Source organism: Pristis pectinata, chromosome 6, assembly GCF_009764475.1.
Source record: "Pristis pectinata isolate sPriPec2 chromosome 6, sPriPec2.1.pri, whole genome shotgun sequence".
Lineage (NCBI taxonomy): Eukaryota > Metazoa > Chordata > Chondrichthyes > Rhinopristiformes > Pristidae > Pristis > Pristis pectinata.
The window spans coordinates 62,724,221-62,743,220 of record NC_067410.1 but is presented as its reverse complement, the minus strand read 5'-3'; the positions used below and the strand labels follow the sequence as shown (position 1 = coordinate 62,743,220).

Sequence of the window (19,000 nt, the reverse complement as noted above, 5' to 3'; positions counted from 1 at the left end):
ACTAGTACACCACAAAAGCAATAACAATATATTGCATTTAACTAGGTTTAACATTCTAAGCTGTCAAAGGGTCATACAGCATGTTAGCAGGCCCTTCGGCCCAACTCATTCATGGCAAACTAGGTGCCTACCTGAGTTAGTGTCAGTTGCCTGCATTTGGCCTATATCCCTCTAAATCTTTCCTATCCATGTACCTTTTAAATGTTGTATTTCTACCTGCCTCCATCACTTCCTCTAGCAGCTTGTTCTATATACCCATCGCCCTCTGTGTGAAAAACTTGCCCCTCAAATCCCTTTAGATCTTTCCTCCCTCACCTTAAGCCTATACCTGCTACTTTTAATATCCCCTACCCTAGGAAAAAGACTCTGACCATTCAACTTATCTGTGCCCCTCATAATTTTATATATCTCTATAAGGTCACCCCTTAGCCTTCTTTGCTCCAGGGATAAAAGCCTCAGCCTGTCCAGTCTCTCCTTATATCTGAAGCCCTTTAGTCCCGGCCACATCCTTGCGAATCTCTTCTGCAACCTTTCCACCTTAATGATACCCTTCCTATGGCTATGTACTTGGTTCCTTATTTTACTTTGCACATTTCCTTAAAAACAAATGTGATATCGATATTTTTAAGGAATTACTACATTCAAACCTATTTTCATATTTGACATTACACCCCAAATGTACTGTCTCTTATCATTCTTATATACTAATATGTGGCGGTAATTGAAGAGTGCGCATTTGTGCCTGGAAATTGCTTTGAAACCAGAGCATGTCGTTATTAAGAAGGAGGAGGTGTTGGGTGTCTTGAAAACGTTAAGGTGGATAACTCCCCAGGGTCTGATGGGTTCAATCCCAGGATATTGAGGAAAGCAAGGGAGGATATTGCTGGGATCTTTACAGAGATTTTTATAGCTGTAGGGGTACCAGAAAACTGGGGAATAGCCAATTTTGTTCCTTTGTTTAAGAAGGGCAACAGGGACAAACCAGGAAATTATAGGCAGAGAGCTTTACATCAGTGGTTGGGAAATTATAGGAGCAGATTTACTTGCATTTGGAAAAGCACTGAGCTATTAGGGATAGTCAATATGGCTTTGTGAGGGGGTGATCCTGCCTCACAAATTTGACTGAGATTTTTAGGCAAGTGACGAAGATGATTGATGAGGGTAGGGCAGTGGATGTTGTTCTACATGGACTTCATTAAAGCATTTGACATGGTCCCTCATGGTAGGATGGTCCAGAAGATTAAGTCACATGGGATCCACAGTGAGTTGGTAAATTAGATCCAAAATTGTCTTGGTTTAGAAGGCAGAGGGTAGTACTAGAGAAAATGTTTTTCTGTCTGGAGATCTGTAACTAGTGGTGTTGCACAGGATCAGTGCCGGGGCCTATATTGTTTGTAATATACAGGTATGTTAATGTCATGGATGACAATGTAGATTATCTGATTAAAAAGTCTGCAGAGGACATGAAAATCAGTGGAATTGTGGATAGTGAGGAAAATTGTCAAAGGATGCAGCAGGATAGATCTCAGTTTGAAATGTGTGTGGAGAAATGGCAGATGGAGTTTAATCCGGACAGTTATGAGCTGATGCATTTTAGATGAAATGGAAGAGAAAAGTATACAGTAAATGACAGGACCTTTTGGAGCACTAATGTACTGAGAGATTTTGGGGTGCAAGTTCATAGCCCCCTGAAAGTGGCTTCACCTCATTCAGATGACATCTGACACCAAGCTACATTAGGAGACATTAGGTCAAGTATTTAAAAGCTTGGCCTGGGAAGTAGATTTTAAGGACAGTTTCAAAGGATGAAGTGTAGAGGCAGAGGAGCTTGAGGAGGAAATAATATGTGTACAATATTGCTCCATTACAGCTATGCAAGCTCAGTATTTTCGAACACTCAACAAAGGTACAGGGAGAAAATGCTAAACTACAACTATTTTGTGTTACAACCATATCATGCTAACCATGGTAATATATAAAATTATATGATACTAATGTCAGAAGTATACTATGGTACAGCATTATAACCATGCAATATAATGATGACGCATATATTGTCCCACCATAAACATTGTTTTAACACCATACATTGCTATGTTAAACAATCTCACTGTATTGCAGTACAATGGAACTAGAAACAATATAAAATACTATTTAATATTAATCAATGACAATAATACTATATAATTGCCATAAAACATTATTATGTGTACTGCATCAGGTAGGATAAATAGGAGTGGTGTCTATTACTGTACAGCTCGAGTGCATTTCAAAGTAAGCTGTCATGTAGATATAACACACACTGGATAAGTATAGATGCTTGCGTATACAATATCCTCCATTCACACATAAGCAGCTTTGAGTACAAGAGATAATAAAACTAAATCTGTCAAAGATCTACCACAAGGTCCACAAAGATGGAATGGAAAGAACAGAATCTGGTTAATAGTTGATAAAAATTTAAGAGGGAAAGGAATGGATAATATTTTAGGAGGGCTTTGGTGATAGAATTAGCACTGGCACAGATGCAATGGGAACCAATCTCCCTCTGTGCTGTGAATTGTATGTTAGAATAAAATGTTCGCCATCACCACCCCAATCCTCCCACCAATGCCAAGAGAGATTTTATCATATCTAAATAAAATTCACTGTTAAGTCAAAGATGGGGTGTTTTGGAACAACGACACATGTTATGCCAAAGCCACGTCTCAGCTCTGTGCCTCATTTTGATCACTGCAGCAGAACAAACCTTGACCTATGGAAAATTGGAGATGGTCTGCACTGAATGAGGAACAGAGCTAGCTATTCACTTTGAAATACCTTCCAAAGTCATTGCAAATAAAATTAAGTCTCTCTGCCTGTCCTGCAGGTCCCTGGAAACTGTCAATGGCCTGGGTAGCAACAGTCATATATTTACCGTATTTGTCAGTGGCGCCCTCTATCTGCAGGTAAGAGACTGAACCTGGAACACACCTTGGGTTGTGAAATCTGTTTCTTATGACCTGTGCTAATCAGACCAACAAATATGGGATTTATAAATTAAACAAAATCGGCACACCATATCAGATTGTAGCCACAGTAATACATAAATGAACTATTCATTCTTTTAGGGTGTATATAGTTTGTGTGTATCTCAGTATCGGCTCCTGTACCTGTGCACAGAAAGTAAAATGGAGCAACTGATCCTGTTTAGTTCTTTTTGGTGATTCTTCATCTCACTTTCTGGTCTTGTGTGTGTACAGTACATATAAGGTAAACTGACAAATGGATCAGCTCAAACACCAAAATGTCCATTGTGTTGGCCAAAGTAAATACACTCATTCCACTCTGAGGTAACTGTTACCTGCAGCAGTTCTAAGCGCCTATTTCAACAAATCAGGGATATAGTTCCTAAGTCAAGTTCCTTCCCTACTTAGGTTTATGCTACAGCCAGTCCTTCGTCTACAGAGTAGTAAAGCTTGTTATCTTTAAAGAGTTCACAAAAGACATCCAAATAAAAGATAAGAAACTGATGAATTTATCTTCCCTGAATATGGAGCCTAAAAATTCCCTGATTTTCAACAGTCCTAATCTTATTTTCTCCCAAATCATCTTTCCTCTCAAGTTCCCACTCAACTATTCTTGATCTCTACCACTTATCTGAGCCTCTCGATCTCCAGGTCTCCACCTACCCCTGATCTCTATCTATTTCTCTGATTTTCTCTCTTTCTGATAACCATCAATCCATAATGTCTGCCCCCTAAGCCTCCTGCCTCTCCAGCCTTCATTGCATTAATTTCCCCTGTTCCTGCTTTTCACCTCCCGAATTTTGCTCTTCTGATCTCCACCACTCCACAATTTCCTCCCTTCCGTTTCCACCTTCTCCAATCTCCAACAAGCTAGTGGCACCTTCTCCAAACCCCTACCAATCTCAATCTTTCCCCCCTTCTCCTCACCACCCATACTCCCCCTCTCCCCTTTCCAAACTCCACATTTCAATTACATCACACTCGTGATCTCTACCCTTCCCTAATTTACAGTCTTCCCTTATCTCCATCTTTCAGATTTCTGACCTCCAGCCTTTCTCTGAATTACTCCAATGCCCACAACTTGGCGAATCAATATTCATTTTTTTATGACTATTTGTGGTGTATGTGATGAATCCACCATACTGGCCACATTCTGGAAATATCACATAATGGAAAAGGCCCAGTCTTGCCTGGTCCTCTGCCTTCTCAGTTTCAGAGCTGCAGTTCAAATTTGCCATGGGTTGTGCCAATATTCAGAACATAAAATGGTACAGCACAGGAACAGGCCCTTCAGCAGCAGAACAAATGATGCTAATCTAACTAATCTCATCTTCCTGCATATGGTCTGTATCCCTCTATTCCCTACCTGTTCATCTGTCGGTCTAAGTGTTTCTTAAATGTTGCTATTGTATCTGCATCTACTGCCTCCCCTGGCTGCGTGTTCCAGACACCTATCACACTCTGTGTAAAAAACTTGCCTTACAAATTGCCTTTAAACTTTCCCCCTCTCACCCTAAATCAATGCTCTCTAGTATATGACAGTTCCACCCTGGGGAAAAGACTGACTATCTACCCTATCCATGCCTCTCATAATTTTATGTATTTCTATCAGATCACAAGATCACAAGTCAAGGGAGCAGGAGTAGGCCATTCGGAGCTAAGGAAAAGAAAAAAAAAGAGAAAGAGAAGAGAAAGGGAAAAAGAAAAAAGAAATGAGAAATGGAAAAAAAAAACAACTATTCCTTACTAGCCCCAATTTCCAGCCTTATCCCCATATCCCTTGATACCTTGACTAATTAGGTACCTATCTATCTCCTCCTTAAACTCCTCCAATGATCAGGCCTCCACTGCTGTACGTGGCAAAGAATTCCATAATTTCACTACCCTCTGGCTAAAGAAATTTCTCCTCATGTCTGTTTTAAACCTGTACCCTCTAATTCTAAGATTGTGCCCTCTGGTCCTGGACTCACCCACCAAGGGAAATAGCTTAGTCACATCTACTCTGTCCAGTCCTTTCAACATTCTAAATGTTTCTATAAGGTCCCCTCTCACTCTTCTGTACTCCAGTGAGTACAGTCCAAGAACAGACAAACGCTCATCATATGTAAGCCCTTTCATTTTGGGAATCATCCTCGTAAATCTCCTCTGAACCCTCTCCAACATCAGCACATCCTTCCTAAGATATGGGGCCCAAAACTGCACACAGTATTCCAAATGAGGCCTCACTAGTGTCCCGTTGAGCCTCATCAACACTTCCCTACTTTTATACACTATACCTCTTGAAATGAATGCCAACATAGCATTTGCTTTCCTTACTGCTGATCCGACCTGGTGGTTAACCTTTAGGGTATCCTGCACGACTACCCCAAGTCCCTTTGTACTTCTGTACTTTGAATTTTCTCCCCTTCTAGATGATAATCTGCCCGTTTATTTCTTTTTTCAAAGTGTACAACGGCACATTTCTCAACATTGAATCTCATCTGCCATTTCCTTGCCCATTCTCCTAAACTATCTAGGTCTCTCTGCAACCTTTCTGTCTCCTCAATACTCCCTACTCCTCCACCTATCTTGGTGTCATCTGCAAACTTAGCCACAAAACCATTTACTCCATCATCCAAATCGTTAATGTACAAAATAAAAAGAAGCGGCCCCAACACCGACCCTTGCAGAACACCGCTAGTAACCGGTAGCCAACCAGAACAGGATCCTTTTATTCCCACCCTTTGCTTTCTGCCAACCGGCCAATGCTCCACCCATTCTGTTATCCTACCTGTAATTCCATGACCTCTCATCTTATTAATCAGCCTCTTGTGCGGCACCTTGTCGAAGGCCTTTTGAAAGTCTAAATACACAACATCTACAACTTCTCCCTTATCCACCCTACCTGAGATTTCCTCAAAAAACTCCAATAGGTTGGTCAGGCAGGATCTTCCCTTCACGAAACCATGCTGGCTTGGACCTATCTTGCCTTGCACCTCTAGGTATTCCATAACCTCATCCTTGAGGATCGATTCTAATAACTTTCCCGCCACCGATGTCAGACTGATAGGTCTGTAATTTCCTTTATGCTGCCTCCCACCTTTCTTATACAGCAGAACTACATCTGCGACCCTCCAGTCCTCTGGAACCATGCCGGAGTCTATCGATTCCTGGAAAATTATCACCAGTGCCTCTGCAATCTCTAAAGCCACCTGCTTCAGAACCCGGAGACGAACCTCATCCGGTCCAGGAGACTTATCTGTCTTTAGTCCATTTAGCTTTCCTAGCAGCTTCTCTCTAATAATCTTAACTGAACTCAGTTCCATTCCTTGAGACCCCTGACTATCCGGTATATTGCTGATGTCCTCCACAGTGAAGACCGATGCAAAATACTCATTTAGTTCCTCTGCCATCTCTTTATCATCCATTATAATCTCTCCCGCACCGTTATCGATTGGTCCTATATCAACCCGTGTCTCTCTTTTACTCTTCATATATTTAAAAAAAACTCCTAGTATCTTTTCGAATGTTATCTGCCAACTTCCTTTCATAATTCATCTTTTCTTTCCTAATGACCTTCTTAGATTTTTTCTGCAGATTTTTAAAAGTTTGTCAGTCTTCTGTTTTCCCACTAATTCTTGCTTCCTTGTATGCCCTCCCTTTTGCTCTTATTTTAGCCATAACCTCTCTCGTTATCCACATTTATTCCTTTTTTCCATTCAAAACCTTTTTTCTTGGAATATATCTATCCTGCATTTTCCTTATTCCTTGTAGAAATTCCTTCCATTTCTGCTCCGTCGTCCCTCCAGCTAGCTGACTCTTCCAATCAATTTGGGCCAGCTCCTCTCTCATACCACTGTAATTTCCTTTGTTCCACTGAAATATCGATACACCAGTTATCAGCTTCTCCTTCTCAAATTTGAAAGTGAACTCAATCATATTGTGATTACTAGTTCCTAATGGTTCCTTTACCTTTAGTTCCCTAATCACCTCCGGTTCGTTACACAGCACCCAATCCAAAGCAGCCGATCCCCTGGTGGGCTCATCAACAAGTTGCTCCAAAAAGCCGTCCCATAGACATTCCACAAACTCACTCTCCTGAGATCTACTGCCTTGCTGGATTTCCCAGTCCACCTTCATGTTAAAATCCCCCGTAATTATCTTAACATTGTCACTCTGACACGCTTTTTCTATTTCTAACTGCAATTTATAGTCCACATCCCGACTGCTATTAGGGGCCTATATATATAACTGCTATTATTGTCCTTTTACCCTTGCTATTTCTCAGCTCCACCCATAAGGATTTCACTTCTTCTGACCCAATGTCCTTCCTTTCTATTGATTTTATATCATTACTAACCATCAGGGCCACACCACCCCCTCTGCCTACCCGCCTATCCTTCCTATACACTGTGTACCCCTGGACATTCAGTTCCCAATCACATCTGTCATAAAGCCATGACTCGGTGATTGCCATAATGTAGTATTTATTAATCTGTAGTTGTGCCACTAGGTCATCCACTTTATTCCTAATGCTACGTGCATTTAAATATAGTACATTTAGGCCAGTATCTGCTACTGATTTTGTTGTACTTCTATTGTTCAGCAAATTATCCTGACTTCTCACCTGCCTGTCCTTCTTACCGTCCTCATTGCACACTATCTTGGACTCGTTTCTATAAACCTCCTCCCTTACCCTAACATCTTGTATCCTAACATCCTGGTTTCCATCCCCCTGCCAGATTTGTTCAAACCCTCCCCAACAACTAAATTAAATATTCCCGCCAGGATATTGGACCCCTTGGAATTTAGGTGTAACCCATCCTTTGTGAATAGGTCATGCCTCCCCCAAAAAAGGTCCCAATGATCCAGAAATTTGAAGCCCTGCCCCCTGCACCAGTCACTCAGCCACTCTTTCATCTGCCAGATCTTTCTATTCTTACTTCCATTAGCACGTGGCACAGTTAGTAATCCTGAAATTACCACCTTAGAGGTCCTACTTCTCAACATTCTTCCTAACTCCTTGTATTCCTCCTTCAGGACCTCTTCTCTTTTTCTACCTATGTCATTGGTACCTACATGTACCAAGATTTCTGGCTGATCACCCTGTCCCCTCAGAATATTCTGGACACAGTCCGTGACATCCCGTACCCTGTCACCAGGGAGGCAACACACCATCCGGGATTCATTGTCGGGTTCACAGAATCTCTTATCTGTTCCCCTCACTCTAGAATCCCCAATAACCACTGCATTACTCCTTCCCCGCTGGACCACAGTACCAGGCACGGTGCCAAAGTCCGGGTTGCTGTGGTCTTCCTCTGTCGGGTCATCCTCTCCAACAGAATCTAAAATGAGATACCAATTTTCAAGGGGGACCGCCAGGGAGGTACTCTCTACAAACTCTTTATAACTCCTGTCTATTTCCTGCTCACTCTCCCTAATCAGCCGAAGGTCATCGAGCTGCTGCTCCAGAATCTCAACACGTTCCTTGAGGAGCCGCATCTCGATGCACTTTGTGCAGATGTAGTCATCAGGGAGGCTGGTAGGCTCCCAGGGTCCCCACATCTGGCACACCAAACATAGGACCAATCCCAGATGCATACTGCTATGGCACTGTCCCATACTATACTACTAAGATAAATAAACCAGTGACTTACACCCGTTCTATAAATCTCGCCTCTTACCCGGTCTCACCGAAGCCCGTTGAGCCAAAGCCCAACCACTCTTCTCCCTCTCACTCCGCTGCCTGTTCCGAACACTGCCCACTATATATGGCAGTCTTCTTTTTAAATCGTCCGCGCGCTTCCAAGTGACATCATGCGCCTGTGCAGTCACTCGCCGCTATCCTGAATGCTAAGGAGAAAAAAAACACTCGCTCTTCGTTAATTACCGGCTCTCTCTGCTCTCTTGCCGCCGATCAGAACACTGAAGGTACTGCTGTAACTTCTAAATCACCCGCATGCTTCTGAGTGACGTCATGCGCCTGCGCAGTCACTCGCCACTATCCCAAACGCTAAGGAGAAAAAAATACACTCGCTCTTCGTTAATTACCAGTTCTCTCCGCTCTCTCGCCGCCAATCAGGTTGCACTTCGATCTCTGATGCTCCAAAGAAAACAATCCAAGTTTGTCCAATCTCTCCTTATAGCTAATACACTCAAATCCAGGCAACATCCTGGTGAACCTCTTCTGCACCCTCTCCAAAGCCTCCACATCCTTCCTATAGTGCAGTGACCAGAACTGCACACAATACTCCAAATGTAGCCCAACCAAAGTTTTATACATGACTTGCCACCTTTCATAACCAATGAAACCAAGCAAGTCATATATCTTCTTTACCACCCTATCACCCTATCTGCTTGTATGCCACTTTCGGGGGGCTATGTACTTGCACTCCAAGATCCCTCTGCATATCAATGCTCTGAAGGGTCCTGCCATTTGCTGTATACTTTCCTCCAGCATTCCAAAATGCAACACCTCACACTTGTCCGGATTAAACTCAATCTGCTATTTCTTTGCCCAAATTTCCAACTGATCTATCCTGCTTTATAATTTGACAATCTTCCTTGCTATCCACAACTCCACCAATTTTCATGTCATCCGCAAACTTTCTAATCAGATGATCTACATTTTAATCCATGTCATTAATATACAGTATATCACAAAAAACAGAGGTCCCAGCATTGATCCTTGTGCAACACCACTGCTCACAGACTTCCAGTCAGAAAAACACCCCTCTACTGCTACTCTTTGCCTTCTATGGCCAAGCCAATTTTGGATCCAATTTACCAACTCGCCATGGATTCCATGTGACTTAATCTTCTGGACCAGCCTATCATGAGGGACCTTGTTAAATGCTTTACTAAAATCCATGTAGAACAAATCCACTGCCCTGCCTCATCAATTATCTTGGTCACTTCCTCATAAACCTCAGTCAAATTTTTGACACAGGACCACCCCTTCACAAAGCCATGTTGACTATCTCTAAGTCTATGTTTTTCCAAATGCAAGTAAATCCTGTCCCTAAGAATCTACTTCAAATATTTCCTACCACTAACGTAAGGCTTATTGGCCTATAATTTCCTGCTTTGTCCCTATTGCCTTTCTCAAAGAAAGGAATAACATTGGCTATTCTCCAGTTTTCTGGCACCTCACCTGTGGCTAAAGAGGATATAAAGATTGCTGTCAAGGAGCCAGCAATCTCCTCGCTTGATTCCCTCAGTATCTTGGGATAAATCCCATCTGGCCCTGCGGTCTTATCCATCTTAATGTTCTTCAAGACACCTAATAGAATCTCCTCCTCCAGATCAACATGTACTGGTTTCAAAAGACTTTCCAGGCACAAATGCACACTCTTCAATTACAACCACATATTGCTATATTGAAATGATAAGAAAAAGTACACTTGGGGTGTAATGTCAAATATGAAAATGGGTTTGAATGTAGTAACTTTTTAAAAATGTCAATAACATAGCTCATCTAATCCTGCCCTCCTCTGAAGATTTGGGTTGATTTTCCAAGAGTCATAACTGGCAATTAGAACTTTTTAGACAATTATTTTAACAGGCACAAAATCTATGCACAGGTGTGCATTTACCATTCACATCTTCTGGGAATACCTTACACTTATCTCAATAGGGAAAGGTGTGTAACATTGGAGAGTGAAGCAGGAAAATATTCGCTTGGCTGATAAAGCTAAGATTATGATCAGTCATAAACTACCTGCATGGCTGAGCAGGCTCAGGAACTGAATGACTTACTCCCATTCTTACATTTACACCACATGAATCCCAGGAATTTGTGGAACATTTTTTATTCAACAATATTAAACTTAAATCAATTTACATGTACTGCTGTAGATGAATGTAAGACTGTAGCATAATTCATTGTTTCTCGATAAGAAGATATTCAATCTTCTGACCATTCAGTTGGAGGTGCAATGAATCTGCTATTTCCTTGTCGTTGGAATAAATTAAACCAGATTATGTCAATCAAAGTTCATCAGACAGTGCCTCTGTATTTCTCTTTCATTGTAAACAAAGCATTGTAAACTATTTAAAATGAAATACAGAGCAAGATTGTCTGGAGTAGGAAGGTTAGTGACTGAACAAGCTCTGACCAAGTTTGGGTGCCACATCTGTTGTATTATCTTAAAACATAAACAGTTTATGATGGAAATACTCAGCAGGTCAGGCACAGTTGATGTTTCAGATTTGTGCCTTGCATGGATAATGGAAAAATTGACTGGTTTTAAGCAAATATGAAGGCAGGGAAAGGGGGGTGGAGGAGGTGGGGGTGGGGGAGGAGGAGCAAAAGGGAAGGGCTCTGATAGGGTGTAAGACAGGAGAAAACAAATGAAATGCAAAAACCATTTCCAGCACCTTCTATCCAAATATTGGTAGACTCTCCTATGTTACATGCTTTCCCTATTGAGATGAACGTAAGATATTCCCTGAAGATGTGGGTGACAAATGTACACTGTTGGCAAAACTCAGGAGTCTGCTGTCCATACTTTTCCATCTTCTAAAATAATTGTCTAAGGAATTGTAATGTCCAGTTATGATTCTCTTGCTTGGAAAATCAATCTCAAGGTTCCTCCATCATCCAAACCAGGTCATAGAGGAAACCACGGAGTCATAGACCTTGCAACCCATTGCTCCTCAACTAATTCAAGTTTCTCCTTTGGAGCTTTCAATCGTAATCCCATTTCCCCATCTTGTATATCCTCTTATATTCTTTATTTGTCGATTCCCTTTGAAATGATGGTGCATTTTCTCCCTCATTGAGCACTCCCAGTATCAGACTACAAGACCAAAGAGACTACAATACACAAAGACCACACATCAATGCAGAGAAGGTTCTCTCACACCTCCACCAACCCAACTGAGTCAGAAGACATAAACAAAGAAGTTGCCTTTGTGTCTAAACTCCAATAGATGTCCAGGCTTGTTACTGCTACTGCCCACTGATTGTGTTGAGATCCAATCATCTCAGCATCTTTGCTTCACTGTGCAATACAAAGTGGGTTTACAGCACCATGAAATTTGTTTCAGCAACATGAAGCAACTTTTTTGAAGTCCTTTTCTTGCTTCTTAGCTGGTGAGCAGCCTTTATGCCTGGAATTCTGGTGCTGCCATCTTTTCATATATTCATGACTTTTCTTCCACTGCTCTCGATGTGGAACTAACTGCAAAGGCTTGACCTGAACAGGCTTTGCATGATTACTGACACTCCACAAGTGAACCGGGCTCAGTAGATGTTGGGAATTCACTCATGGGATGTAGAAGGTGACCCATAAGGTTATGGGAGGCCAATGCAGTATAGATGCTTGCGATGTACCAACAGATTAATATTAGGCAGGGTCAACTTGTAGCATAACAAGATCCCACAGATGTCATGAAATAACACCAATCTAACCTCCTTTAACAATGTAGACTGGAGGGTGAATACGGGTCAGGGCACTTGAAGAAGCACTCCTGTTCTTTGTGGAAATATCATGTGATTTTTACAGTCTGAAAGATAGCACCTCTGACAATTCAACACTCACACAGTAATGCACTGGAATATCAGCCTGGATTTTGTGCTTAGATCTTTGGATTTGAATTCATAGCATCTGGCGCAGAGAAGAGCTTGCCCACTGAGTCACAACTGATGCTTAATAATTTTTTTTTAAGATTTGTGTATTTATACACCAAAGGATACAGCCATTGACCTGGAGTATTGGTTCAAGAGCAACTTGTTTGAAAAAAAAGGTCTCAATCTGGCCCCTGGAAATGTGCAGTCTTTTGGTGTAAATGATTGAGCCACTATGTATCAGGATGAGTTTCAGTCTCTGTTCTGACCCTGTTTCTGGCGAGTAATCTTTGATGATGTGTGACAGAAAGAGTAAAATGTATTTAAGTAAGATTTCAATCAGCACAGTATTTAGGGCTGTGATTTGATCAGACTGCAATATAGTGCTTCTCCACATTCCATCACTATTAGATAGATCTTCTTAGATACCACAAGATAACTTGCCTTATGACTGAGCAGCATTGTATAAAATGTGAAAACACGAAGGGAATGTAACCTTTGCAACATGGAACTTTCTCCACAAGTTTAGGGATGCTTCTGTATTTCTCCTCTGGCTAAACACCCAACACAGCACTGGGTCTCTGCCACTTTTGGGAGGGTGATATCAATTGGCTTAGGTTATGGCGAGAGACTAGCTGAATCTCTGCAAACTTCAGTAGCTCCAAACTGTTAGTAAAACTTCTTTTGCTTCAAAACTGACTGATGAGAGAAGGATGTATATCCCATTTTCACCGTGTCTGATTTTATTCTCCATTTAATCAACAAAGAATGAAATTAGATCGAACAAAGAAGTGTCTTCTATCAAGGACACCACCCACAGTGCTGTGAGAATTTGTCAGCCATCTGCCTTTTCTAATTCCTTCTTTAATACATGAAGACCTTTTGTGTACTGTACCGGTATAACAGTGGACACTGAAACACACCTGACCATACCAAGCCAGAGAGAGTGACTTGCTCCTATTCACCTGTTGTGTACTGTATTTGCACAGAAGCTGACACAGACATACAGCAGAACTGTGCAGTCAATAACATTTCATTCAGAGTCCCCTCTAGTGAACATTGTTACTTACTCCAGGCTTTACAATACTGGATAGAACTGTAATTTTCCCAATTTTCTACATGTACAGGAGCTGGTACTGAGATCCTGATTCCCATACGAGCTGTAGAGTAACAGAATGAATTGATTCCCCTTTAGTGTAATGTAAACTGATACTGAAACTTGCATAATGTGTACCAAAAAACAGAGAGGTGAATTGTTCTCCTTTACTTTGTGTGACACTAAAATACATATATTTTAGAGACTTTGTACAGTGCAACAGAATAGTCAATGATCACTTTCTCTTATTACAGCCAAATTGCTCTCTTTCATAGCACCTTCCTCTACAGAAAAAGGTCATTCAGCCATTATGCCCTGCTAGCTCTTTGAAAGGAACAACCAGTCTCACACATTTATTTTCCTTTTCAAATATATTGTCCAATCCCTTTTGGTTAACATTGAATCCACTTCCCCTGCCCCTCAACACTGCGGAATAAACCACTGCATTAAAAATGATGTTTTCTCTCTAGCCAGGTTCTTTTATTATTTATCTTCAATCTATGGCCTCTAAACTGGTGGGAAAAAAACTTTATCAATGCAACTCATAATTTTGAACCTCTCTTTTAAATGTCCCCTTAACCTTCTCCACTCTGACAATAATCCCATTTTCTCTAGTCTCTGCACGTAACTAGTCCTTCTCATTCTGATAAATCTCCTCTGCATCCTCTCTATTAATATTCCAAGGCTCCCATATACTTTTTGTGGGTCAGGTTTGCCCACCTGACCTGCTACCTAGGAAGAACTGGGCATGTGAAGTCCAGGTCTGCGTTCTTCTGCCATTTGGTTCATATTACCTCTCAACACACCCATTTGAAATGTGGCATTTCATACTCAAGTCAATATCCTTTTCAACTCTTTAATATCCCTCCACCAGTGGAGGGCCTAACTAAATTCCATGAATGGTCATAATGTTCCATTCAATTTCCTTTGAGATGGTGCTCCTTGTACTTGTTACAGTTCAACCTGGCTATGAATTGAGTGTTTGGGACCATGTGAAATCTTCAACACTGCCATAGGATAGGAGCCCCTGTTGCTCATGATTCTGTTCTCTCCACAGGCCATGCAGTACATCTCCATCTTTGCTGACAACAGATCGGGTTCCACCATTACCATTCAAAGTGGCTCGGATTTCACAGGGATCTTGCTTGGCACGTAGAACCAGATAGTGCATCAGATGGTCGGCTGCTCCATGCCCCTCTCTCTCCATCTCCTCCGTCTCCCAGTCTTAGAACTCTGTTACCACCCTGTCCCCTCCAAGAATTTACTCCTGCTGTGCCGAAGGCCAAGAGTGATGAGCGGAGGTGGGGCAGCAAGTCCTTAGCTGACGTTTTCTGCCCCTGGGCTCAGGGGTATCCTGGAACATCTTTATTTCCATGTATTGTAATGATGTAATTTTCCCTCGGTGGCCAACCTGTCAGCAACGTAGTTCCAACGGTTTTCAAAGCTCTTTTCAGGATATGGTTTACATATTAAAAATAGGCTAGCAATTTGTTTGTGACCAGGATGTGTCTTTAAAATATTGGGCTGCACCTTTGCAAAATATGGGCACTCATTAACATCTTTCGCACAAGTGTGGGGAGTGCAACGAAGTGGGGCATTCACCCAAGGTCACTGAAAGCTGCAATGCCCCCCCCAATCCATCCTTTCCTATACTCTAAAATGATTTTCCCATGTTACTATGTAGAGATGCCTCACTTTTACAAATACTTCGATACTTTTTTTGACTGTTCCTCCTCCCTTGAAAGTGCTGCTGATTGCTGAAATCAAGTGATAGATGGTAGTGTTCCTATAATACTTTATCCACCTTACCTTGGCCAGAATATTAGCCTGCTAGGGAACATCAGAGCCAAGTCTAATTCTGTGCTCATACAATGCCCAGACACACTGGCACACAGCGACCTGGGTTCAATTCCGACCTCTGGTGCTGTCCAGTGTTGGAGTTGCACATTCTCCACATGTGACCCTATGGGTTTCTCTCAGGTGTTCTGGTTTCCTCCCACATCCCAAAGACGGGTGTTGGTTACTGTAAATTACCTTTAGTCTAAGTTTCTGGTTGGAAAATGGGGGGAAGGGGAGAAATTTATGTGCGTGTGTGATAGAATGCATTATAGGGAGCTTGATGGATGAATGAGATTGATAGGATGACAAAGTGGGCTGAATGTCCTCCAATGTCACAAAGAAGTATATGAAATTAATCGTCTCTGGAAAACACGGATGATTTTTCCTCTCCCTACTTCAGGGTACTGAGAATAATCGTTACACTATATTTGTGGCCTGAGATCAGTTGTGGTGGAAAGAGAATGGAATAGAGGAAAACAGCAAAAAATAGAAAAGGTCAGAATCACATGTGGTCGACCACATCCCTGTGTGCTCAAGATAAGAGAGAGAATGGAAGAGTTTGATCACAGAACCATGCACTGCCCACTGTGTGCCTTACTTGAGAGTCATGAACAACATCATCACTCCTGGGTCTGGTAGGGAGGGCGATGTTGGTAAAGCACAGGTAAACTCACTGGGCTTTGCATTGTTTCAGCTTAAGTGGCTGGGGGTTTACCCTTACACAGTTTGGTTTAACAAATAGGAGTAAAGTCGTGATAGATTTTGGCGAAGATGGGGGGGGGGCAACTGTAGATCAGTCATGAGGTCCCAAACTAAATCAAACTCTGATGGAGAACGCAACCATCCAGCCTATCAAAAGAAGGCTGGTCTGGTTGCCTTGGCGATATGCAGATTTAGTTGCCTGCTAATGCGTTTGTTTGTTTCCATTACGAGGTAGTGATGTGCACCAGTGATTCTGCAAACTGATTGACTGACACTCACATCCTGGTTTAAACTGCTTTATTCTGTAGAGTTTATAAAGTGTTAATAAATATTATTCTGAAAGGTTGAGGCTGTGTGACATGTGAGCAAAGTAAAAATCTTCTCAGCTGTCATTTCAAACTGCTAACTAAATGTTACTTTTTATCCATGGAACTAAGAAATAGCTGGGGTTAATTACATCAGAACCTCTTCATGGTCCTGCAATTCACTCCCAGATATCCAATAAATGTTATCCTCATTCCAGAGCAGTACAATAGTATTGTGATTTCTCTTCTGGACTTGGATTGCTGAGCCAGAGGCACCATGGCAGTGAGGAGTATTTAAATTCAGGAAATCTGGAATAATTAGTTGTATCAGTAAAGGTAAACATGAAACTACAGCTAAAATAAAATCTGGATCACTTCAGGTAGGAATATCAGCCAATGTGACCAATATGTGTGTCAAGATGTTAATTGCCACCTGAATTGACCTAGCAAGCCAGTCAGATGAAATATGATATTAAAAATTAATGTATTCTTCAGGACCGACAGGCACTAGGAGACACAGATGCTGAAATCTGGAGCAACAAACAAAATGCTGGAGGAACTCAGCTGGTCAGGCAGCATCTGTGGAGGGAAATGGACATTTAACAACTTAGGTCAAAACCCTTCACTCACATCCAGATGAAAGGTCTCCACCCAAAACGTCAACTGTCCATTTCCCTCCACAGATGCCTCCTGACTAACTGAGTTCCTCCAGCATTTTGTTTGTTGTTCTGACAAGCACTAAATTCAGTCATGGGAAAACCACACAGACCAATCAATCTTGCAAAGTCCTCTGCACAAACATCTGGGACATGTCTAAACTGAGAGAGACGTTACTGAGACTAATCATCAGACTACTGGAGTAGAACTCACAGAATCTGGTAATTTCCCAAAATCTTCCATCACAATCCCCTGGGTGTATCCTGCCCCCAATAGGCCAGGCCTACCAGAGTGCCAGAACAGGAGGACAAGGTGGTGTGCAATCCTCAACATTGACCCCAGGTCTCATGACCAAGAGCAGCTGATTACCACCAACTGCTTCCCTTCAGCCAATGAATCAATACTCCTCCAAGTTGAACAACACTTGGCAAAAGCATTGAGAACAGCAAGGACACAGAACATATTGAGGACCACCACCAAGAGCAGGATGGTGGTACCACTACTGACTGAGCTCGCCAAGTCATAGCTGACAGGCTGGGTCTGCAGGTGATGAGTGAAATGACTCGAGGGGTAAACCTGCTTGAACTTATCAAAGAACACGCAAGAAAACAGGAGCAGAAGTAGGCCATCTGGCCCCTGAAGCCTGCTCTGCCATTTCAATATGATTATGGCTGATCTGCCCTAGCCCTCAATTCCCTGATCCTTCAAAAATTTATGAACCTCTTCTGTAAATAGTAATCTTGCCTCCACAACCCTCTGACATAGAGAATTCCAGAAGTTCACCACCAATTGCAAAAGATATTCCTACACATTTCAATTTAACTGACCACCCCCCTCACCAGTCTATTTGCTGCTGATGCCTCTGTCCATGACAGTATTGACAGTGATCATTACACAGTAACTGTAGAGTCAATGTCTTGTCTTAATTCTATTATGTTGTGTGGTGGTACTGTCATGCTAAATTGGAATAGAACCTGAACACGTCTGGCAGCTCAAATCTGGGCTTCCATGAAGTATAGTGGGCCATCAGCAGCAGAAGAAGAATTATATTCCCACCACTATTTGTAAATTCATGGCTTGGCATTTCGCCACTATACCATTAATGTCAAGCTAAGGGATCAGCCCTCATTCAATATATGGTGCAGAGGGGTGTGTTGGGATCATCACCAAGTGAACCTAAAAATGAGGAGTCAACCTGATGAAATTGCAACACGGGAGCACATGGATAAGGAAGAGTAAATCAGTATGTGATAGGCAAAGCTGAGTGATGCTCCAACCGACAGATCAGATGAACGCAGTCCATCCACATGCAGTAATGAATGGTGATGGGCAATTAAACAGATAACAGGAGGAGACTTCAAAACATTCCCATCTTTACTGATGGCAGAGAATGCTAAAGACAAGGTTTCCTCTTGAGGTCTGCAGCATCACAGAGGCAACTTTCAAACAATTCCAGTCATCTAATATGATATTAAAAAGCAGCTTGGAGCACTGGAAACACCAAAGGTTATGGGACCACATATTCCAGTTTCAGTGTTGTAGACGAGCTCCAGACTATTGCTGTCCCAGTAGTTACAACACTGATATCTACCCAACAATGAAGAGAATTGCCCAGGCATGTTCTGCCCACAAAAAGTGAAAAAAATACAATCCATCTAACTACCACCCAGTCAGTACACTCTCAATCACCTGCAAAGTGATAGAGCATGTCATTGACAGTTTCAGGTGGTACTTACTCATCAATAATATGCTCACTGATATCCACTTTAGGTTTTTCCAGGTACACTTGCTCTAGAGCTTATCACAGCCTTGGTCCAAACAATATGAATTGCAGGGCTGAGGT

General features: G+C 42.0%; 1 protein-coding gene across 1 annotated transcript in view; it reads left to right on the top strand.

Annotated features, from left to right (window-relative positions):
- The window catches only part of LOC127571840 (erythroferrone-like), a 73,891-nt gene extending 59,081 nt beyond the window's left edge, over nucleotides 1–14,810 (top strand). The window contains exons 7-8 of the mRNA XM_052018586.1: nucleotides 2,870–2,948; nucleotides 14,712–14,810. Of these exons, the coding sequence (XP_051874546.1) occupies nucleotides 2,870–2,948; nucleotides 14,712–14,810 (178 nt within the window). The remainder of the gene's footprint in view (nucleotides 1–2,869; nucleotides 2,949–14,711) is intronic.
- The last annotated feature ends 4,190 nt before the right edge of the window (nucleotides 14,811–19,000 follow it).